Consider the following 24,807-nt stretch of genomic DNA (forward strand, 5'->3'; position numbering starts at 1 on the left):
AAGCGCCTGGCCAATTGAGCTCCGCGATATTAAGCAGCTCGAACATGGCTGGTTCTGATTGGCTCATCTGTTTGGCGCTCGTTGATTCTGCAGTGCCCGAGGTGGGCGGCGAATTCTGAGTATAAACGACAGACTGAGCGGTTTTCAATACTTCAATACAGAAACGGAAATATTAGGATTTATAGACATTTCAAATTTTATTCAAATTCGACAACAGTCTGCCTCCGCCAAAAGTTATAAACCTCTGACAAAACTCATACTTGAAGAGACCGAGACAAAAGAGCGCTTGTCTTTTGTTTATCGAGGCTCGCCGGTATTGGTAACGCGGACGTGCGGAGGTGAAGCGACCCTCTACCGCGAGCTAGCTGAGTTAGCTAGCTGAGTTAACCGTTCATCTTAACCCGGTGACGGTGCTGACAAACTGACAAAAAGTCACTTGATTGAATGTGGACTGGTCTCCACCTGCAGGTAAGCGCAAGGAAAAGACAGTAAAGAAACGCTTGTGCCAGGTTGTTAAAGCACATTTAGTACGGTTAGGACAGCCTAGCTAACCGGTTAGCGAGTTAACTTGAAATTGAAACATTGTATGGACGTCAATTATGCTTAAGAAAATTATAGACAGTCTAGTAATAACGTGACACTTGCATTACTCTGCTGACAGCTCATGATAAAGTTATTGCAATGCGAGGAAGTCATGATAAGTGTTTGGTTTAGTTTGTTTGATGTCACGCGCTATTAACGATCTTTCTACATGTCTTTCTCAATGTCCTTCAGTAACGTTAGTTTAGTTAAAATTATCGCGGAATATGCGTTAATCAGCGGTTCCCTGGCAGACTGTCGTTTGCTGTGGTCAATAAACATTGTAGTTTACAAACGTTAGACTGTTACATTTCTTGTCAATAATCGAGTCGACACGTGGATATATATAGTGCCTTCGGGTTTCATTATAACGCAAAGTATGCATTATAATACCCCTTGATGTCAGTAGGAGTAAACACTATTAAATATCAGTGGAAACCTATACGAATACACCAATATATCAATATATTCAGAATGCCAAGTATTCATCCGCTCCCCTATACCTTTATGTTAATATCATCTCAGCCGGCTGTATTTTTAGTTGACCAGTGCTGTTTTACTGTACTTATTAGATAAACTACCTTTGTGATGGTAGTGTAAATAAATAATAATAAACGTGTTTTAATTAGATTAGCTGCTTTAATGCGCTATATTACCAGTAGGGGTGCCAGTGAGCTGCTACACCTGTTATTTCAGCACCCCGATAACATAAGGATCCCAAATCTAACTGTAAAACTTTGAAACTGAAAGTCTAAATTTATCATAATGTCTGAGTAATTGGAATTGGAAAGGATGCTGAGCAGACACTGGGAAAACTTACTGTAGGAGGAAAACCTGTGAACTTACGAATGACACTTTGTCACCGTCTAGCATGTCCCATCATAACTCAGCTGCTCTGTTACATATTCAGCCCACATATCTGCAGAATATTAAATAATCTCAACTAAAACCCAATGTGTTGTGCTTTTATAATACCATTGAGTAGTTAGATTAGCTGTTCCTTTAAATTAATATTTGTCTGCTGTCTGTCCTTGTATTATGTACCTGCGCTCATTATTTACTACAGTTTGCTCTTTTACCATAAAAACACTGTTGATTTATGTATGTTTCAAAAACAGTCTAACATGAAATATAAAACCACACTGTGTTTGTCTTTAGGGCAACCATGGGATTAACTGGGAGGAAATCGGAGAAGGGTCCGGTTTGCTGGAGGAGGCGAGTAAAGTCTGAGTACATGCGACTGCGGCAGCTCAAACGTTTCAGGAGGGCAGATGAGGTCAAGGTGATCCATGGCCTGACACGGCAAAGCTGCCCATACAAGTTTATTTGTCATCCTTTTGATTTAGACACTACAGATGGTCTTTTAATGTATAACACAAGATGACACTAGGTGCCATAGACAGCAGGGAACATGACATATTTTTTTTTGGTTGTACAGAGCATGTTCAGCTCCAACAGACAGAAGATCTTGGACCGTACAGACATATTGAATCAGGAATGGAAACTGAGACGGATACAGCCTGTTCATATTATGACACCCGTAAGCTCCTTACGAGGGACCAGAGAGGTTAGAACATATGTTCGAATTCACATGCTTTCCTGTGCATGTAATCTGTTTAATATCGCTCTTGTAGTTCTTGATAAAAATGTCTAATAGTGTTTTTTGTGGTGTTGCTCCCATTCTTGAGCCAGGTCTGATGGGATATGTAGTATAGGGGTCATCTGCTGTACGTTCTATTAATGTTTCTTTAAGGTTGTGATACATGTATGTGATTCTGTTTTTCGTTTGCAGTGTACTGTTGACAGTGGCTTTTCAGAGTTCTCCAGACAAGTCATTCCTCTCAAAACCCTCAACGCCGTGGCCTCCGTGCCGGTCATGTACTCATGGTCACCACTCCAGCAGAATTTTATGGTAAATCAACTTCTATTTATGTGTCTGATAAATCCAAGCATTAAAAGCCTTTTTTAAATAAATCTTATATTCCATTCAAGGTTGAAGATGAGACGGTATTGCACAATATCCCATACATGGGTGATGAAATCCTCGATCAAGACGGCACCTTCATTGAAGAGCTTATTAAAAACTATGATGGAAAAGTCCATGGAGATCGAGGTCAGCGACGACATTTAATTATATTCTTCCAGACTTTCATGGAAGAATATGAACTCTAAAAGCAGTTATTCCTTTAAAAAGAGCAATTACTGTGTTGACAGCAGGCCCTCGAGTGAAACGTAGATTTTCGGTTGTATTTTCTGTATGTAGAGTGTGGCTTTATAAATGATGAGATCTTTGTGGAGCTGGTGAATGCGCTCAATCAGTACAGTGATAATGATGATGAGGATGACGAAGAGGAAGAACAACATGATTGCAAATTGGAAAAGATGGATCTTTGTGATGGAAAAGATGAGCCTGAAGATTCTCACAAGGACCAACTCAATTCTGAAAGTAAGAGTAATTAAATGAAGCCTGAGCAGATTGTTGGTATAAATGTACTAATTACTTTAAATTGATGGCAGATGTACCTTGTTTATTTTGTGTAGCCCTAGTACTGACACCTGTGCATTTCAATTGTTTTTAAATGCGTAAAAGTCACTTCATTTAAAAAGCTTGATTGGATTTAAAAGTAGGTTTTTATTTTTTTTGGAGTATTTTTTTTATTGCATTCCAATATATGGAATGTCTTGTTTTATAACACAATCCATATTTTGATCACAATTTGTGTTTTTTTGTGCAACAGGTCACAACAATGACGGATTGAAAAAATTCCCCTCTGATAAAATCTTTGAATCCATTTCTTCCATGTTCCCTGATAAAGGCTCACCTGAAGAACTCAGAGAAAAGTATGTCAGATGTGTCTGTGAAACACTTCGAGCAGACATTTGATACAAGTACAATTCACTGATTCATGATGTCACTTCCTCTTTCTGCAGGTATAAAGAGCTAACTGAGCAGCAGCTCCCGGGTGCTCTTCCGCCCGAGTGCACCCCCAACATAGACGGCCCAAATGCAAAGTCTGTGCAGAGAGAGCAGAGTCTGCACTCCTTCCACACACTCTTCTGCAGGCGTTGCTTTAAATACGACTGCTTCCTTCACCGTAAGCAACAACTGCACCAAAGGCAGCTGTCCTTCAAAAGCAGTCACCCTACTCCTCACACTTGTTCTTTTTATTAATTTACAGCTTTTCATGCAACTCCAAACACATACAAGCGCAAAAACATGGAAGATCTGGTTGACGGCAAACCGTGTGGGGTGTACTGCTACATGTATATGGTGCAGGCAAGTACTCTATATGAAATAAAGCAAACGTTTTGAAAGGTCATGTGGTTTTAAATTTTAACTATAGTTATGTTAATCTGAATAAATGTGTCTCATCAGGATGTTATGGTAAGGGAATATCCACCTGGTGTGGTGGCAGAGCGTGCCAAGACCCCTACTAAGCGCACAGTGGGCAGACGCAGAGGTAGACTGCCAAACAGCAGCAGCAGACCCAGCACCCCAACGGTCAACAATGAGACTAAAGATACGGACAGCGATCGAGAGGGCGGGGCCGATGACAATGATTGTAACGATAAAGATGAGGATGACAAAAAAGATGAGACCACCAGCTCCTCAGGTAATATAAATTATTGCAACATCATTGGTTACATTTGGTGGAATTTCTGTGCAATGTTTTGTTAAGCATTGTGTAATGTAATAATGCTTATTTTGAAACGTTACCTCAAACTAGGGGTCGGCCGATATGCGTTTTTCAGGGCCGATGTCGATTATTACAGATCAAGTTGGACCGATAACCGATATTTTGAACCGATATATGTGTCTGGTGTAAAAATGAAAAATATGTTTAAAATTAAGAATAACAAGAGCTCTGAGAAAAACTTTGCCCAAAAACCATGGTTACTACACGTTTACTATAGTAACACCATGGTAAACAGTAAGGACAGAAAGAAATGGTACTCGTCAGAAAGAATGCGCTCCACTTGATGCAGTCGCTCTTGACTATGCAACCGTTTATCCTCGGAGTGGTGATTTTTTTTTTCAAACTGAATGTAAACCTTTCCTCTTTGTTTAGGACTGTGTGAAAACGCGCAGTAAAATCAACGTATTTAACGAAGATTATTGCTGTTTTGTTGTGCCATTGTTTGGGGCTTGCACAGATCATGTGAAATAGAGCGCTCTGCGCAAGGATGTGATCACATAATAAGCTGATGCAGGAAAAACTGTACCTGTCTTTACTTTCATACATAGTCCATAATCAGAGAATATTAATATTAAATGGATCATTTAAAAGTAGACACTTCAAGCTTTCTTTACACGTATGCTTTACGTTTCCTTGATGAGTATTCGCAGAGTTTTAGTCTGTTTTAAAGACGCGTTTCAGAAAGATGCACGCGGAGAGAGACGGCTGAAAGCACAGCCAGTATATTTTCATTCTTTTACAAAAGCAAAACATTCTGTAGATAATGAGTACATACAAATAAAAGTAGACCAATCACAGTTTCGAATCATGTATTAGTCTTATTTGTATGACCAAAATTACTGGAGTATTTAAGTCTTTCTCCGCAGTAATAAAAAAAGATGTGGCAGCGCGTTAAGACATAAAGGAATAACAATTATTACAGATGCTGTTCACATTTACTCACTCAAGACAACCGACTGCTTACGTGTATACTCGCCAAGACGGGCATTATTACGTGTGTGTCTGAACATTTGTGTGTAATAAGTTGTGAAAATAACTCAATCTGACACTTGTTGCGAGCAGTTTGAGTGGCGGCTGTGTCCCGTGTGCGCGTGCATTGCCTGAGTGCATTGACTGAAGATCGTCTTTTGAGAGCACGCGAGCGAGTACTTGATTCTTTAAAATGGTTTGTATTCGTGAATGGGCATGACTTAAAATACTGTGTAAATGCCTATTCCGTCAATTGATGCGCGATCACTGAAGCAGCTCGAGCTAGCAAATGCTTTCAGTGCGAGAGTGCAATCCTTTCAGTGTCTTCAGCCTTCCTCGTTGATAGGCCGGACTCGTGACTTTCAGCAAATCAGATGGGTGGTGGGCATGCATTGCTCGGCCAGAGAATGGCGTGTACAACAGAGGCTGCGTTAGAGCCAAATAGCGCGTTTCACAAATAAATTAATTTATCGGCAAATCGGCTTTGAAAATGACCGTATCATAAAAATACGAATCATAAAAATGCTGAATATCGACTTCGATAGTTGGCCAGGCCGATAATCGGTCGACCCCTACTCAAACTGTTTGGCAGTAGTTGTGTAATATGTGATGCATGTGTTTTACAGAAGCAAACTCTCGCTGTCAGACTCCAGTGAAGTTGAAGTTGAGCTCAGAGCAGCCAGAAAATGTAGACTGGAGCGGAGCGGAGGCTTCTCTTTTCAGAGTGCTGATCGGAACATACTATGACAACTTTTGCGCTATCGCAAAGCTCATCGGCACAAAGACCTGCAGACAGGTACATGCAACGTTTTATATTATAATGTTACTTTGTTTACGCATAGAGATATTGGTTTATACTTGGTATCATGGTAATACTATCAATGTACTGTTTCTTGTCCTTTGAGTTTGTTTCTTAAATATTTGAACACATTAATTAATTAGAATTTTGCTTTCATCTGCTTGTAAGAGTATAGTAAATTTGCTGTAAAAAGGTGGTAAAAGATTTAATGTGGTTGTGTCAAGAGAGACTGTGAAATAAAATGTTACTGTTTTGCTAGTACTTCAGGCTTTGTTTTTGTTTTGATCTGTTAGGTTTATGAATTCGGGGCAAAAGAATCTAGCATTATTGCCCGTGCACCTGCGGTGGATGAAAACACTCCTCAAAGGAAGAAAAAGAGGAAACATAGGTATCTCATTAAGAGAGATTTTCAGTACATACATCATGATGAGTTGCAAGATTATATTAAACATCTGTTGTGTTTTCTTGGCTTGTTTTAGGTTGTGGGCCACCCACTGTCGGAAGATTCAACTAAAAAAAGGTGTGTGTCTGAGTGAAAGACTAGCTCATGTCACAAAAATGCAGGTGTCTTAAGCACAGCCTGAAAGTGTAAAATAAATAGTCATCTTTGCCAAATAACCACTATTTAGCGCTTAAAGGATGAATGTCAAATGCATCAAATGTCTGCACGCAGATGGCTCCTCCAATCATGTGTACAACTATCAGCCATGTGACCACCCTCGCCAGCCATGTGACAGTTCTTGCCCCTGTGTCACTGCTCAGAACTTCTGTGAGAAATTTTGCCAGTGTAGTTCGGAATGTGAGTATACACAAACACACACCAGTCTAGTCATTTTAAGCATGCAACACTGAGATATAAACTGGATGTCAAAACACTAAAAAACATGTCCACTCAGTTAATATAATATCTAACCATTTCAGATCTTAAATCAAGTTGTTTAAACTGTTTTTTTTCTTTCTGTGCAGGTCAGAACCGGTTTCCAGGTTGCCGTTGTAAAGCGCAGTGCAACACCAAGCAGTGCCCATGTTACCTGGCCGTACGGGAGTGTGACCCTGACCTATGCCTCACCTGCGGGGCGGCCGAACACTGGGACAGTAAAAACGTCTCCTGCAAGAACTGCAGCATCCAGAGAGGAGCGAAGAAGGCATGATTACTTAGACAATGAAAATACATTTTAAATCTAAGCTTTGACTGCACTATTTACATTTGTGTCTACCTTATTCATTCTCAGTGTTTTTTGCCCTTTAGAAGTTAACAGAAACGCAAAACAAAAATCTGTAACGCGAACATTGACTAACATACACCACCTCTCCAAAATAAATTTGAACATTTCAGACATTTTTTGGTTTTGATATATAAATATTATTGAGTATTTAATTGGGATTCTCTTTTCTGTGTTATTTACATAATTTTGTCTGATCTTTTAGCACTTGTTACTCGCTCCATCTGACGTGGCTGGTTGGGGAATCTTCATTAAAGAGCCTGTTCAAAAGAATGAGTTCATCTCTGAGTACTGTGGGGAGGTGAGAAGATGTGTATTACAGCCATCATCAGAGTTTATCACGCAGAATGATGCATTTCCTTCAAAATGACATGTTTCTATTTTTACCTGGTAGATCATCTCTCAGGACGAAGCAGACCGCAGAGGCAAGGTCTATGACAAATACATGTGCAGCTTCCTGTTCAATCTGAATAACGGTAATACACCTCCGTCTGACAGACATTCACTTTAACTGTTGCTGCTCTGATTGGCTAACAACCTACCACCTTTTACCCACAGACTTTGTCGTTGATGCAACTAGGAAAGGAAACAAGATCAGGTTTGCCAACCACTCTGTAAACCCCAACTGCTATGCAAAAGGTAAGTTATAGAAAATGCTGAGCAGGAAATGACGTTACAAAAAGACTGTAAAATCTGATCTTGTGGTCTGATCTCTTCTGCCCTCAACAGTCATGATGGTTAATGGGGATCACAGAATTGGCATATTTGCTAAGAGAGCCATACAGACTGGAGAGGAACTGTTCTTTGACTACAGGTAAAAAATGTCATACTCATCTACGTATTTTTTATTGAAAGAATTCTGAAAGGTGTTGTTTTGCTCAATGTAAAGCAGAGCCGTTTAACTTGGATTGTATTTTGCTATCTCTTTTAGATACAGTCAAGCCGATGCTCTGAAATATGTGGGCATTGAACGTGAACGTGAACTGGAAATGCAAATGCAATGATTTCGTGAAGCCATCTACCTCCTTGAACAAATGCCTTACATTCTTCATTAATTCTCTCTCCACATCCGTTTTCAATAGTTTAGATACTGGATTTTATAGGACAGACTTTTTAAAAAGTGATGTTTTTAGGATTTTTTTCTGTCTTTTTTTTACTCGACCAACAGGCTTACTCTGGGATACACTTTTTTTAATGCTAACGTGAACATTGTCATGTTTACAGCTGCAGCGAACCATTCAATCATGGGCCATTGTTTTGTATTCTGTTTTTTTTTGTTTCCTGTTGCTGTAAGTTATAACACCTTTGGACCAAACTTCACATTGCAACACAGGCTGTATGTTTGTAACACAGATTGCACATCACAGCTTATTTTTAAAGTTTTGTTCTTTGTGAAAACCAAAGTCACGTTCCTTTTTGCATGTAATGGTGCAGCGGTTTCTTTTTGGAGTGCCGGTGCACAGTTGCTGTAAAGATGATAAAATGAAACCGCGTGGTGAATTATGAAATAAGGAATGGGCTCAGTATCATACTCTTGCAGTGCCTTGAATTGTTAAAAACACTGAATAGTTTCTTGAATTAGATTTCTTAAAATGTTGTTGAACAGTATATTCATTGTATGCATGAACAAAGGTTTTGAATGGAGTTGGAATCAGGTATCTCGTCTTTGCTCAATGTTATTCTGTACGGTTTTGTAACATCTGTGTCAAAGTCGCAGCTGTGACCTAGACGTTACTTAAGATAGGGTGATTAACTTGTCATGGTGCTCTTTTTGTCCCGTATTAAGTGAAACACAATCTTTTTCTGAACCTGGGCTGTTATAAGAATCAAAGCAATAATACCACGCTAAAAAAAAGATTAAGGACCCTATTTATTTCATCAGCATAAACTTGTTCTATATAATTTATTGGTGCTAGTCTTTGCAGTGATTTGTTTAGGGAACTTTAGGACCTTTAGCCAAATCACTCACGCATTCAACTCGCATGTTACTAAACCCGTTGATTACATTAGTCTATCCCCTTCTGTTGCCCAAGGGTTTTTGACCACTCCATCTCCAGCGTTCTGCCTCTTATTATATGGTGCTGTTAAATTGTTTACAGGGACTTGTAAAAAGTGACGAAATAAACATAGAAAATAATACCTGCTGTAATAATTGTATGGATGTATGCTGTGAAATGTTCAATGAGGGAAAAACAAAATGCTGGAAAAAGCGTAAGGAAAATTGTTTATTCATGACATTTATAAAATGAACTGCACTATACAAATGGCGTTCTCGTGGCAAGTGATAACTAAACAGCCAGTCAGATTATACTCAAGAGTGCTTCTGAAAAGTCATATGTATTTGCATCTGCAGCCAACAGCCTTTTTAGAAAGCTGTCACGTTTCAAAGTCTATTTAATTTATGACAATTAAATTCATCAGCGTTTTGTATATTTCCAATAGGCAATACCATGCAACCCGTTCACTGGGTCCCACTATGAGTACAGTTCAATGTCCGTTATTTACACATTAAAAAGTGAATGGCAATCCTGAGCAGCTTAAGGGCTTAAAGACAAGGACTGGCCGCTGTAGCAGTCTGGTTTTAAAGGGTAAAGTCCAGTGTCACATTGTCCAACGTGCCCGCAATGACTTGAGATCATAAAAAAATCTGTTTTGTCTGTGTCCACGGTATAGACATTCCTCAAAACATTAGACAAACGTCTAAGGAATGCCAAACTTAACAGATTTTTAGGCCAGGTAGCTGTAAGTGTCCTTTTCACCATCAACACGTTCCAGATATTCCTTCTCTATCAAAATGTCAATGCATTTCTGCAAAAAAAATGAAAACAAATGCCTTAGGTACAAGAACTTGTGCTATACTGTAAAACACAATATAATCACAGCTATAGGTTGTTAGGTACAATGATGAGTGCCTGCAACCTCTTCAGCTATGACTACATTCACAAAATAACAGTTATCACATAATACAAATATAAAATTACATACTTCTATTAGCAGATCCCATCCCAATAAATGCCCAGTGGCAATCAACAAACCAAATGATCTATGAAATAATATCCACAGCTTGAAAAAGCACAGACCAATCAGCATCCAGGACCAGAACTTAGTTTTACAACTCGAACATGTAAAAAAAACTGCTGCTGTCCAGTTACCTTGATGACAGGGACCCGTGGTTTGAACCTTGAGGAAAGCTGGTTCAGCACTTCTGCCAAAAGCTGCTGGTGCTTCAACACTTTCCTCATCTTCATGATTCTCACTATAGCTGCCTACGCATGAGAAAAACAAACACATGCAATAAAAACAAATTCAATCTAAACAGATATTAAACATTTTTATTTTAACCTTTGATGACACAGTTTATTTGAATACCTGTATGAGGAGCTTCCGGTCTTCCTCAATATTCTTATGTGTCGTCTCTTGTTCTTGTTTTTGTTCCGTCTTCATTGGCACATTGATATTAACCCGCAACTTCTTACTGCAGACACACACACACACAGCAGTGCAGCGATGCGGATGATAAAGATACTACGTGCATCCACACTACATACATTTAACACTGATTAAAATAATAGTAAAAACGAAAAGGGAATTATTTGTGAAACGCTATAAGCAAAATATAAAGGGACTTGTTTACTTCTTATAGCCCAAGAAAAGTTTGATTAACGTATCAGGCTTGAAATCCATTTCATCTATGTTTGCATTTTCATCCTCCAAGACCTGCAAAGCAAAACAAATGGAATTCTAGCACATCTTGGCCTTTAATTTATGCTTAAATAGAGAATTAAATATTTTGTAAGGATTTCCTACCGCAGACATAAACGAAAATTGAATATACTACGTACAATATATAAATGTTATGTACAGTAAATACACAAAAGTGATATCAAAAGACAGAAGCCTATAAAGAGCCAAGTTGCTAACACTTACCAACAACTTTGATTTTAGCAGGATTTGCAAAACCTGAACCAAAATATCCTGTTCAGCAAAGAAAAAAATACTTGTGAACTTTTAGTTTGAATCCAATTTTATTTTAATGGCAAATATCTCATTTTCTTCAATGACATGAAATATAAACATTCTGGATCCCTGATCCTGTATAAATCTCAAATACGTTAATCACACTATTTAATCTTGTTTAGGAAGCATAATTTAAGAAAACGAGAGGGAGAGAATATATTTTGCCGGTCTTAACCGGTAATGCTTACTATTTTAATCTGTGTGCTGTCGACAAGTTGCTGGACGGTGTAGATGTTTTCTGTGTTGAACTGGAGCAGAATGGCCATCTGGAAGGTGGAAGCCTGTGGGGACACACCACACACTGTGACAGTGCCAGCTCATTTTTAAATCCTTCTAAATGAGTCACAATAAATGTTAAGAAATAAAGTATCAAACAATGCTATATTGAACAAACCTGAAGGGTGTATCTGTTCTTGAAGCAGTTGGTAACCAGCTCTCCTTTGGAGAGGTGATAAAGCCACGTCAACTTGCGTCCACTGTGTCTGCTCCCATAGAAAGCTGTAAATCTTTGGTAACTCCGCTCCAACTGTGAAAAACAAAGGCGTTCCAAAACTGTAATCAAGAGCGACAATCAGGATGTGTAATCATTAGGGGTGTAACGGTTCTCGGTAAAAAATTGAACGGTTCGGCACATCTTAAATCTGACGACGCATTTATAATATGATTCGTTAGAAATTATAATGCATAAAACAGACTGACAAAGTTCAGCTAATGTATGTTTGTCGATGTATACACATTTAATACCTACAACAAATCAAATAACGTAGACAAATTTCAATAGGATTGATGTATGGTGTAATATGACCAGTCATTTATGCTTTCATCACCCGGGTGTCGTGAGCGCGCGAGTGCAGGTGAGACCTGAACAGCACATGTTGCTGCTTAAACTACACTCATTCAAGCCTTGACAATTTAAACATTTAAGTGCAAGATGATGCACAAGAAAACTTGCTTGCGCACTGTGAGAAAATCCGAAGCACGCATAAGGAAAGTCTCAGACATGGCGCAAATATTGAGATGTCTTTGAAGCGCTTAAATGGACAAATTCACACACGAAGTAGGTCAACATGCCCCTCTTGTCGAGTATCTTAACAAACATAGTAGGTTATGTCTTAAGTGAACGGACGAAACAGATGAAAAACAACGCATGCGTACAGTATCAGTGTACTGGATGATAGGGTAAATTGTCTGAGTGTCTCACCTCCGATGGTAAAGCAAACGTGCAGGACTGCTGGAACGGCCATGAGCCAGAACTCAGAACCTGGATGCTGAAATCCACTGTGAGACAGATGGAGCCAGTGTCAGACATAAAAACTCTACACACAAATGAGACTCAGATGCAGACGTTTAGCACTTACGGTCTAATGGCTCAGAATTGGAAAGGTGCTTTTTGAATTGCTCGTTCAAGTCTTTGCTGACACCAATGTCCTGGAACATGCGCTGGAGTTTGGAGGTGTACTCAAATCCACAGGCTTGCTGAAGGTGGACAGAACAAATAGCATAAAACAATGCATTTAAATATCCACAAAAAAGTCACCGTATTTCATTAATAAGGCGTCCTCGTACCTTCAGTTTGGAGATCATGCTGGCCTCAGCATCATCGCTGGCACTGTTCTGGTGCACCAGTCTTTTAGCCAGCATCTTGGCATAGAACTTCTGAAACACGTCTTTGTCCTCGATATACTTGAAAACCACCATCTGATAAATTGTATTGAAGAAGCTTGTCACTCGCACATTAACAGGACGACGATTTGCTTTAAAAAATCAAAACATTGGACGTTTTGACAGCACATTATCGTACTGCTTTCACTATTATACTGCACGTGTTATTTCGTGCCATTTATTCTCTCTAAATTAAGAGAGAATGAAAACCCATAAGCTTACATGAACTATAATAAGCCTACATTAACTATAAGTGTTGAGAACACAGGTAAGAGATCATTTTGGCTAAGGAAAATCCATTCATGCGAGACTCACCACTTGGTTGAGAGTATCTTCCAGCTCGGCCTCCTCTGGATTCTTCGAACTGAATAAAATATACACCCAGTTAAAACGTTAGTACAAATAACAAACATCCATTTTCCAAATCCCAAAAAATGTCACTTTTCTGCATCTAGGGCCTGTCTAATGCACTCCTTAAAATTGCGTCCTTAGGTCCTACTTATTGTTCTGTCTGAAAACTTCACATTCTAAAACCTTTACTGCTAGTTTCAAAATGATGACTGCAGAACAGACCTCTATTGGATTTCTTTGTAAATCTATACATTTTCCAGAAATAACAAGATACCAATGGTATTACCAGAAGGAATCAGACATTCCCATCACTATTTATCAGATCTATAAACACAAGTATCAGCTTCATGGCATGCCTTCACTTCTAATCTGATATGAGGGGTAAGCAGGTTCCCACAGTCCTCGATGGCTGACAGTGAATATAGGACTGTAGATGACAGTATGCACCTCTTCTTCAATAAAGAGTCACAGTATCTGGCCAGAAGCTCAGGGGATTTGCTGGAGGACTGGGCCATCTTTGTTACAGCATTATTGTTAATGAATCTTCCACAGGCCTGTTGTGAAGCACACAACACAGAGTGAAAGTTACACCACAGTTATATATACTGTATAAGCACCATAACTGAAAGCTGACCATTAATATAGAATGGGAACCTTATCAAGCGCCGCCACGAACCCAGCGTCGTTATTGAACGCCGACATGACGAGAGCGTTGTATTTCTTGTGCACATCCAAGATTGTTTGCACGTACATTTTAGGATCCTGGAAAATAAGCAGTAACATTAGTTACCAACAAACTAAGAATGAATGAATATAAAATTAATAAATGCTGCACAGACTTACTGTTTATTGTCAGCTAATGCATTAACTAATGTTAATGAGTAAGACCTTGTAAACTTTTACTAAAGTAATTAAAAAAGAAAAACAACATTAATCGAATCTAATGAACAATTACATTTTGCACCCAAAAACACAAATGCACACTAGTCAATGATTTCAGCTAAAATATGAGTCATATTTTCTAATTGCCCTTCTATGAGAAGTGATGCTTTGTGTGGAAATAATACTGCATGTAGTCTTTAATTATGATCTGATGGGAAACACGGAACTGATTCTGAGAAAGATGAACACAAGCAACCAACTGCTTCAGCATGATAAAAAAACAGTATACGGTGCAAGCAAGGTTATTTTAGTATACTACAATTAAAACTTTGAAAATGCTTGTGTTCATTAAAATCAAATAAAATGTTGACCTAAAAACTACTGAAAAACTGAAATGTTGCCTCAAAAATAAACTGAAATAAGTTTAAAGCACAAAAATTATAATAATAAAACAAAAAAAAAAAAAAATTAATCTTAAAAAATAAACAGATCAAAAATAAACAAACAAATTATAAAATGACAAAAGATTATATACATAAAATATATAAAATTGCTAAAACTTTAACTAAAATGAGCATAAAAACTAAAAGATAATTGAAAATATTAGTAAAACTAAAAAAACTAAAATCAAAACTATAATAACTCTGCGTAGATGTACAGATTATGCTGAAGTATTAAATACAACAAAGCTAAGAACTAATTTATGAGCCCAAAAGTATATACATAAAGTACACAACTCTCAAAAGAGACCCACTATCACTACAGCTTTGCTTTATACATCAGGACTTACATTGAGTGCTGAATCTCCACATTTCTCAATAGCAGCCAGTCCTTGATTATGAATGTGTGACTCCAACAGTTTCTTCAGCTCTCCCAATCCGTCTGTGATCCGGGAAACAAGGTTGTACATCCGGCCAAGATCTGCAATTACACAACGTGTGTAAAATACAATATCAAACTCACTATGCAAGTATGTGTGCATTTATAAATAAACTTCAATAATGTTGGATAATGGCAACGTTCTCTCACCTTCATTTTTATCAGCATCTAGCAGATTCTGGAACTCTGTGTGGAAGATCTCCAGGTGTTTCTCAATGAGGACCTGCTCACACTTGCGAGCCAGCTCGTCTTGTGTGCTCTCATGGAGATAAACCTGCACCCGCCGCTGTTCCTCCAGTAACCGTGCCTCTGCCTGCAGACACACACACGCACGCACGCACACACACACACAATCTAAAACTTCCATATCGCTGCTGTTCTTCTGAAACCTCGTATGTCCAAATTTGCTGTTTATCAGGAAAAAACATTCTTTTAAAATGATTAAATACTGTGTTGACAAGCACTTATTACTACCTTTTATTGGTAAGATATTTGCAAAGCTCAGAGACCAACATCAAGGGTGGCTAACAATGATGATTTATGACAAAAAAGAAAAATCACAAAATATGAAGATACGAGATTTCGGGAGGGCCGGAAGCGATATAATCTTAACCAATGCGAAAATTAATAACTAAACAAATAACAAAAAACCATGCATTTAGAAAATAAAAAAAAACATTTAAACATTGTGTTGATAAATCTTGATTTAGATACTAACTACAAGCTTTACCTTTTTCATGTATTCAGTAACAGGGTTTTGCTGGAGGAACTCTGTACTCTCTCTTGTATAAAAGCGCTCAGTGTCGGCTAAAAACTGTGTCTCAAAGTACTCCTTGTACACTGATAATGTCGGGCCTTTCACAAACGCGTCATCCTCATTTAAACCCAACTCCACTAGAAAAGACAAAATGAAACGGCGCTTTAAAAACTCAAACAGCTCTGTTTATTTAACCAACCTGACCCAAACATTATTGGAGAATACCATCTGGCCCATATACAGTACTGTCGCATTTACAGTTAAACTGAAGATGACAGTACAGAATAAATGTGAATACAGCGGCATACTCACCGTAGGACTGCACCACTCCACTGATGAGTCTGGTGTTAATAGTCTCCCCGTTTCTCTCCTTCTCAATGAGTTTTAACACAGCGTTTGTCACCTATACAAACCGAAGGAAAATAAATGTGAACTAAATCTTACATTTTACAATTGCAGTATTATAAATTGCCAAAAACCGACAACTGACCTGCTTGTTTAGTGGTCTAAATAAACACTCTCTCCAAGTGACCAAAGCAAGCTGTGAAGCAGACACAGTACATTACTAAAAATGTATAACATTATTAAAATCAGCAATATAATAACACCCTATAATATACACATATAAATACTATATATAAAATAAATGTATAAAGAACTATAAGAATTATAATTGTTTATAACATTATACTTTAAATATTCTTATTCTGGTATTGTTCTTTTTGTATTATTATGTATAATTGGAAACATTATAACACATTAAAGCCATTAATCCAGAATTTTGTACATGGGTAGTTGACAGGCTAATATGCAAATTTGTCCTATGGTGTTTTTTTGCATCTGATTACTTTGAAGACAAAAATTAAGGATAAAAACTAACAATGAAGATAAATCTCTCTTATGGTATTTTATATGATAAATATAAATATGAATAATATAAAACAATGCAATATTAACAGTTTGTTTTCTAAATTTCGCTACATCACACCATAAGACACATGATTTATTCGTCAACTACCCACATGCAGGCCTGCATGCATTTCTTTCTACAAAACAATGATCAAATGAGTAAAATAAATTATTCATCCTTAGGAGGAAAATTAGCTAGACATATTCCTTAAACTACACTACAATAACATGCTATAATCATTCTTTCTAAACACAATATGTGGAAAACAGGAACCCATGACTCAGGCCGGGGCGTGTGCTGGTTCTCTCACAGAGTAGATTTCATAAATTCCTTTGCGTCCCTCGTCGCACTCTCGGCGCACCCAGTGTCTGTTGAGGTAAGCGCAGATCCCGTTTAACACTTTACTGGAGAAGCGGTAGTCCTCCCACTGCTGCGTGTAGAACTTCAGCACGCTCTCATCCATCAGGTCCTCTCCATCCTGCCACACACAGACAGATGGAGGAGAGAAAGTGTGGGAGATGTCTGGAGACGTGACAAGAACTCGCACTGCTGTTTATTCTTGTGAGAAAAAAGCTACCTCACGACAAACTGGGCACGACAAAAATGTGTGATTTTTTAAATCAAGCGAGTTATTTTATTAACACATGACATTCAATGGTCGACGATATAAATCTATTTATTTTATCTGTCGTTTTAACAACAAGGTCATTACCTTGAGAAGATTTGTTAGGTAGTTCCTCAGAAATTCTTTCAGTCTTTTGTAGAGTTCTAGTCCAACAAACTGAGCCCCTCCGGGTGTTGGGGTTTTCTTGGAGGGTTTTGAAGGAGGGATGCCAGCACCCCTGGCCTGGTTAGACTGGTGCACGCTGGTGCAGTAGTTATACACATGTCTGAACAGTAGGTTAAAGCTATACGTTACAAGATGAGAACAATGTGAAAACAGTTTCTGAACAGCACTAACAGAACCTGCACAAACAGCCGAAAGTTCTGTGGGGGTACACGGAGCCATACGCAGACAAATACAACATTACTGGCAATGTAATATGAAATGACAGCTGTGGGTGGCAGATGAAACGAAGAGTAATCCTCTGTCTGTTGGGGTTCTAGTCGGTGAAATGCAAAACAGCAGTGTTGATAAAGAAAAGTGTTTATAAAATAGGGCCGGGGTGTTTTTACTGACTAGACACAAAAGGCTTCAGAGCTCTTAGGATAGAAGATGACGGGCCAATAAAATTACCACAATGCATTCTTATATAACATGTTTTGTGATTTTACATGTTTTATACATGTCCTACAACAACTCAAAATCAAGCAAATAATCTAAACAGATTTAAAGGTATGAAATTTAGCGGCATCTAGCGGTCCGGTTGCGAATTGCAAGCAACAGCTCACTCCACCCCTCCATTTCTAAGCACTACGGTGGCTGACACAGCACGAAGATGATGTCACATTTTCACTTCTTTGCTGAAGGAGATAACGTATTTACGAAATGCGCTCTGTAGAGCAGTTTGTCCATTCAGGGCTACAGTAGAAACAACATGGCGTATTCCACGCAAGGGGACCCGCGGTGTATGTAGATAGAAATAGCTCATTCTAAGGTAATAAAAACATAACGCTTCATTAGACATCTGCCCGATTAACCTAAAATATATATAACGTGATTTATGCACAATTTGTGAGTGAAGTACGGTAAAATGCTGCTGCATCCGAAAGCCAGAGGGCGCTCTCGTGCAGAAACTCCAAATACGCACTGCAGAAGAAGACCATAACACACGTAGTTCTAGGAAATGCCTAAAAACCGTTCCTCAAGCCTCCTCAGGTATTTTCATGATAATAAAGTATATTTAAAATGATCATGTTTGACGTGTGATGCTTTTTAAAATGTGCGTTATAAGCGACTCAAACTCGCACTGCTCTTAGATCGAGCTGCATTTCCTACTGATCCCAGAGCCGTGCTTCACAGACAAGCTACGCATCAATAAAATAATGGATACTTTGAATTATCGCAGCCAGTTCGGCTTCAACAGGATTTACTGGTAACCGCGATTAATCATGCACATGTCTGCTTCATTATGTAAGGTCTTTATACACCTCTGAAGACATAGTTATGTATATTATATTGCACACATTGGCGCTTTAATGTTGAGACACATTAGACAGCAATTTAATATTGTACGCATAATTTGATGAATCAACACCCTGCAAAAAAACCTCCACTCAAATCCTTTAACCCCTTGACCAACTTTGTCCTACTGTAAACTCTATAAGCTCAAACCTACTGACCTAAATGATTCACAGCAACAGCAAACACCTGCTCAAACCACTAGCACTTCAACACAACAAGCGATCCAACATATGCTACAAGAAGCAAAATTTTCAGGGTTGTTACAAACTCAAAGTTCAGTCACTTTGAACCACACTTAACAAGACAAACACTGCCCAAAACTGACCGTCCCAATAATTCCCATCATCCTGGGGTGGCTGCCTCGTAAGATACGTGTAGAGTTCCATGTAGCGTGCCTTGGCCATGCTCTGGCGTGTATAGACCTGCTGTATTCCTTCTCTCAGGTCATCCCAGATCTGGTCCAGCCCAATCTGTTTGAGCCCATGGGTGTTCTGGCTCCTGTTGGATGACATTGTCTCTGTGGTGGTCTGCTTCTGTTAGGTAAATCCTCTTCTCCCTGTTTCTCTCCAGAACGCTGCGGCTTCACATGTAGTCCACCATGCTGGACGGCATTCAGAGAGGATCAGTTTAAGGGATCAGTACCGCTCCACTTCACAGATGGTTACTGAGGGCTGATTGGTTAACTGCTCCGGCAAGGTATCTGTGTGAGTGTGTGTGAGTGTGTGTGAGAGAGAGAGAGAGAGAGAGGGGAAAGAAATCAAATAATTATACATATCCACATTTTATGATACACCACACAAATGACGAAAACAGGGAATATTGAGTTTGTTATGTTGGCTAGAATAACAACAGGCCATGGACCATGATGACACAACAGAATAAAATACATTTTCTTTTGAATTCCACAGAGTGAGTCACAATTTCTCTCAAATGCAGCAGGGGGGAATTATGGGAAACTGTGTCTGACTGAAGCTCATGTAAAGCGACAAGCATTGCGTCAGGATTATTTTTAGTCCAGCATGTTGTGGATGCAGAGGATATGAGTTCTGCCGGTCATTGTTTACATGTTGTGATGATGTGTCGTGAGTCAGGAGTAGAGATGCAACGATTATAGATTTTGTTGGTACGATTATAGTCTGAGGAATAATCACGGTTGCACGATTACGACGATTATTATGCATACATTAATTTCCACATTTTTACTGGCCCTGACAAAAAAATTACTTGCCCGCCACAAAAAGTAATAAATAATAATGTCTAGTTAGTTTGTTTTTTTACCTATGCAATCTTAATAAATAAGCTCATAATACCATAAAACTATTAGCCTAACTCTAAATGTAATAAAGCAAACACACAAATAAAATTAACAGTGCTTTTTAGGTGTCTCAGGTTGGTCTGACTGTGGTTATTAGGTACAGAAACTGAATAAAGGAGTCAACTGTGAAATAACACTTCATAGTCTTCACAGTATACTGAAATATAGATCAAACCATATTAAAGTTATTAAAGTTGATCAGTCAGGAGCAGTGAGTCTGTTTTGTCTTCGCTTTTTGTTGTTTGATGAGCATTAAAACAGATATATTTATTATGCTGCTGTCCCTTTAAGAGCTAGCGCTTCTTGTCCGGTGTTACATGCAGCATTGTTTATTTACGTTGCACTGAAAGCCCAACTGTCACCGCTACAGCCTTGATTGTGAATGTACATGTAAGATTGGCTGTTTGATCTCTCTGCCATAGTTATAATCTAGTGTGTGTAGTAAAAACCAAAAAAAAAATAAGCACGGCTCTTTAAGATGGTGCACCGCTGGTGTAACTTTGTTTTCATTTTGTGCAAGTTGCAACATTTCCGTTCCGTGCAACAGAAACATGTGGTGAAACGAAGCCTTTACGATTAATTAACCGTGACGTTTTGAAGCGCGGTTAATAGTGAAGCTTGGTAATCGCTGCATCCCTAGTCAGGAGTGACTGAGGTTTGGGGCATCAGGGCATGTGATCAGCAGGATTGAGTTTAGCTGGACTATTAATAGCATTTCAGCACATTACATTGGTCTTTCTATTGCTTCTTGTTTACAAACTGCTGGCTTTAGAAAACGTTCTGGTGAACAATCTGAGTTTCCGAGTTATATAAACCCTGCTCAGGACCAGACTAGTACTAGTCAACACGTCTGACTATCTTTATTTATTTTTTTTCGTTTTTGAATTCACTCTGAAGAACAGACACCTGAAACATTACTAACAAACAAAACCAAACTATTTTGTCCCATTAAAGTCTAATAGCTCGTTCTGCTGAACATTAAACGTACGCATTTTGTTTAAAGGGATACTTCCACCAAAAATGAAAATTCTGTCATCATTTATTCACCTTCGAGTAATCCAAATCTGTATAAATTTCTTTGTTCCGATAAACACAGAGAAAGATATTCGGAAGAATGCAGACAGATTTTGCCCCCCATTGACTAGCATAGTAGGAAAAAATACTATTATAAAGTAATTTTTCCTACTATGGGAATCAATGGGGGGCAAAATCTGTCTGGTTATAAGCATTCTTCCAAATATCATTCTCTTTGTTCATCAGAACAAAGACATTTATACCGAATTTGGAACAACTCGAAGGTGAGTAAATGATGACAGAATTTTCATTTTTGGGTGAAGTATCCCTTTAAGTGGCATATGCACAGAAATCTGTAATAACTATTTGACACTATAGAAAGTAAGTACAATGAAAAACAGTAAGTGACAGATTGCACCATTTATTGCACACTTCAACTACTTTATGACAAAGCAGAAAAACGTTTTTAAATAGCACTTCTGTCACGTTTGCCTTTGTACACTTGTAAGTCTAGTTGAGCCCTTAATCTCAGTTTGTTCACATCTACTTGTCAAACCGAACAGAATTAATGCGGCAGCAAGCGGACGCAAAAAATAAGGTCACTTAAGGTAACAGAGAATCACATTTGCATTAAATGGTCATCAGTGTGGGCTGGATTAGCAGGTGCAATGACTCATTTAAAACAAATGCTAATGAATGCAGTTGCCCCAAAAGAATGCCAAGCAAACCATGTAAACAAATGTATTACATTTCTTAAACTGTATTTCTTAATAATAAATATTTTTGCAATTTGAGCACTTTCTATGGGTCTTAACTAGGGCTGTCACGATTATTAAATAATCGTCTCATCGCGATTGTTTGACCTCATCGCGATGGTTTCAGATCATCGCAATTATTGCACATCTCTATAGAAGACACTAGGGGGAGCTGTAGTGCATCTGCATATTGTATATTTTATTGTATATATTGTAACTAAAGCATGGTAATACTTGTAAAATGTACCACCACAACACAATCACTTTAAACAAAAACTAAAACATATATCATAAAAATAACCTGCAGTACAATTTAATATTATTTCAGTGTGAAAACCAGTCTACCAAAATCTCATTAACATAGAAGTAAACTTTTATTGTAGTCTTGCAAGTGAGAAAAAAACAGATTAGAAGCTTTTCTATGACTGATAGTATTTTAATGGGGGCTTCAATTCACTCCTGATCAATTTACTTAATTTACAAGTATTTGGCGAATGTATTATTGACGGGTAAAAGCCTAAACCTTAAATATATGATGACCCAATTTTTTCCTATGTATTTCCAAGAAAAAGAACATAGTCTTTATATTCAGAACAATATGGTCGTTTCAAAGCTGAATAAAAAATGTGAGAATTAAAAGTCAAAGCTCTAAAACAGACAATTAATCGTCATAATCGCAATGATTTATTAGACAATTAATCGTCAGCCAAATTTCATAATCGTGACAGCCCTAGTCTTAACGGAGCTTGATTTAAAGCCCACCCTCTTCTAAATAAATAAAGAAAAAATGGATTGTAGTTAGAAAGAAACTTGCACATAACTATAATAAAGGCAAACTGGCACTTCTGTGTCTTAAAAACAAAGGGCTTGCCTACTACTAAGCACGTTTAAACTGTGCAACAATACTAGAGTAGGATGCTTACTAGCTTTATATTCATGATGTAACGTTACATTAATACCTCTAATATAAAGCAACAGTTCCTTCTCTAGCATTTATATTCAGCTTCTTCTTTAAGGTTTTAACAGATACTATGTTCAAGTATCGTGTTAACATATTTAAACGAGTATTTATTAAAGATTGTGTGTTAAAGTGAGGGCTAATATTATGACAACATTATTTCCCAACAGTGTCAAGACATTAGCAATGCTAGCTAGCAGTTGGCTAACTGTTACATTAACCTCACTGTAAACTGGCCGCTGGGTAGAAATATTAAGGCATATCAATGCAACATAAACGAGCCACATACTAAAACATACTATTCCTCTATTGTGGCGAAGGTTTTAAGGTAACGTTCACCTGAAATGGCCATCTATTCAGTAACGTTAAGTCGTTTGTAATGGCACAAGAAGAACGACTTCCCTTCGTTAGACTAAATGTACAAATATCACCGTCCAGTTATTTGTCCGTCAAACCAGAGAGGTTGACACGTATGTAAAGATATTTGATCTTACCTGCGTGTGTTTGTAACGTCGAGCTGTATAAATGCAGGCCCTGTGCTGTCTCATATCTGACTGGACTGAGAGAGATCATTGGGAATTCCGTATTAAAACGAAACGCCACAGCTCAGAGACATACAGCGACCTCTAGAGTTCACACATAACCACTGACATCTTCAGTTAATAAGTTACTACACCCTTTTCATTACTTTTTAAAAACATTTTTACATGTACCTACATTTCACTGCAAGTTGTGTTCTGTGCATAACTGTGTACACATAAATAAGCTAAACAAATCCATGTTCTCACTGTTTCAACTAAGACCTTTAATCTAGCACATTATTATATTTTTATTTCCTGTACATGTATATGCAGTTTGCAGAACACTTCAATTGCAATTTCTACATTTGCAGGTTTCTTCTTAATATTTCAGGTTCCAACCAAGCTATAGCCTAACACAGTCAACAAAAAAGGAAGTAGGCTAAAACATCATAAGAACCTTTGAAAGGTATGTATGTTTTTATAAACATTTATTTCTCATACTTAAAGGGATAGTTCACCCAAAAATGAAAATTCTGTCATAAATTAATCACTCTCTAGTTGTTCCAAACCTATATAAATTTCTTTGTTTGGTTGAACACAGAGAAAGATAATTTGACGAATGCTGGCAACCAAACAGTTCTTCGACCCCATTGACTACCATAGTAGGTAAAATGTCAATGGTAGTCAAAAGTGCCACAGAACTGTTTGCTGTCCTACATTCTTTAAAATATCATCTTTTGCGTTCAACAGAACAAAAAAAGTACATTTTCCTTCTATGGAAGTCAATGGCGTCCAAGAACTGTTTGGTTATAAGCATTCTTCCAAATATCTTTCTCTGTGTTCATCAGAACAAAGACATTTATACAGATTTGAAGTCGAAGGTGAGTAAATGATGACAGAATTTATATTTTTGGGTGAACTATCCCTTTAATAGATTACATTGCAGTCAGGCCTTACACAATTAATTAAAATATGACAACAAAATATGAATTATTTTACTAAAACTGTTTTTTTTAATAAAAAATGACAGAATGTTTTAGACTATTTCATTAACACCTGACATGATAGGAAAAGTCTTTCGTAGTACAAAAAACCTTTGGCTATATGAACAAACATCTCCCTCGAGTTATGTCTTCCCATAACAGAATGGATGGGAAGTACAGAGAGACGTCCTATAAAGCAGGTGAGCTGTTCCATGCAAATGTCAACCTTACCATAAAAAATACAGATTTTACCAAAAGCTTTTATTATACTGATGGAACAGATGTCAACATTTGGTGGTTGAAATACTATTTTTTTATATTTAGTACATGATTCTTATTAAATTAAAATACATGTAATGTAACTATTTAATGTTCTATGAAGAGGCATCCCTCCTCCATTTGTTAGGTAT

General features: G+C 37.8%; 2 protein-coding genes across 2 annotated transcripts; one reads left to right on the forward strand and one right to left on the reverse strand.

Moving 5' to 3' along the window:
* Nucleotides 1-113: 113 nt before the first annotated feature.
* On the forward strand, nt 114-9,409 carry ezh2 (enhancer of zeste 2 polycomb repressive complex 2 subunit). Its single transcript, XM_057322893.1, has 20 exons — nt 114-468; nt 1,738-1,861; nt 2,018-2,146; nt 2,372-2,491; nt 2,572-2,692; nt 2,843-3,025; nt 3,318-3,420; nt 3,511-3,674; nt 3,759-3,856; nt 3,956-4,193; nt 5,873-6,042; nt 6,339-6,433; nt 6,525-6,565; nt 6,719-6,844; nt 7,012-7,190; nt 7,474-7,569; nt 7,663-7,744; nt 7,827-7,907; nt 7,998-8,082; nt 8,200-9,409. Exons 2-20 carry the CDS (start codon nt 1,745-1,747, stop codon nt 8,270-8,272), a joined length of 2,301 nt encoding a protein of 766 aa, XP_057178876.1. The 5' UTR covers nt 114-468; nt 1,738-1,744; the 3' UTR covers nt 8,273-9,409.
* A 71-nt stretch (nt 9,410-9,480) lies between these two features.
* On the reverse strand, nt 9,481-23,485 carry cul1b (cullin 1b). Its single transcript, XM_057322892.1, has 22 exons — nt 23,388-23,485; nt 19,224-19,551; nt 17,439-17,616; nt 17,037-17,204; nt 16,307-16,357; nt 16,129-16,219; nt 15,790-15,953; nt 15,210-15,372; nt 14,971-15,101; nt 13,953-14,060; nt 13,746-13,852; nt 13,263-13,311; nt 12,852-12,983; nt 12,644-12,761; nt 12,487-12,563; nt 11,680-11,811; nt 11,474-11,566; nt 11,196-11,243; nt 10,903-10,985; nt 10,638-10,743; nt 10,421-10,534; nt 9,481-10,076 (listed from the first exon to the last, which is right to left on the reverse strand). The coding sequence occupies exons 2-22, from the start codon at nt 19,361-19,363 to the stop codon at nt 9,996-9,998; spliced, it is 2,334 nt and encodes a 777-aa protein (XP_057178875.1). The 5' UTR covers nt 19,364-19,551; nt 23,388-23,485; the 3' UTR covers nt 9,481-9,995.
* Between the last annotated feature and the right edge of the window lie 1,322 nt (nt 23,486-24,807).

Source organism: Triplophysa rosa, linkage group LG23 (assembly GCF_024868665.1).
Source record: "Triplophysa rosa linkage group LG23, Trosa_1v2, whole genome shotgun sequence".
Classification (NCBI taxonomy): Eukaryota; Metazoa; Chordata; class Actinopteri; order Cypriniformes; family Nemacheilidae; genus Triplophysa; species Triplophysa rosa.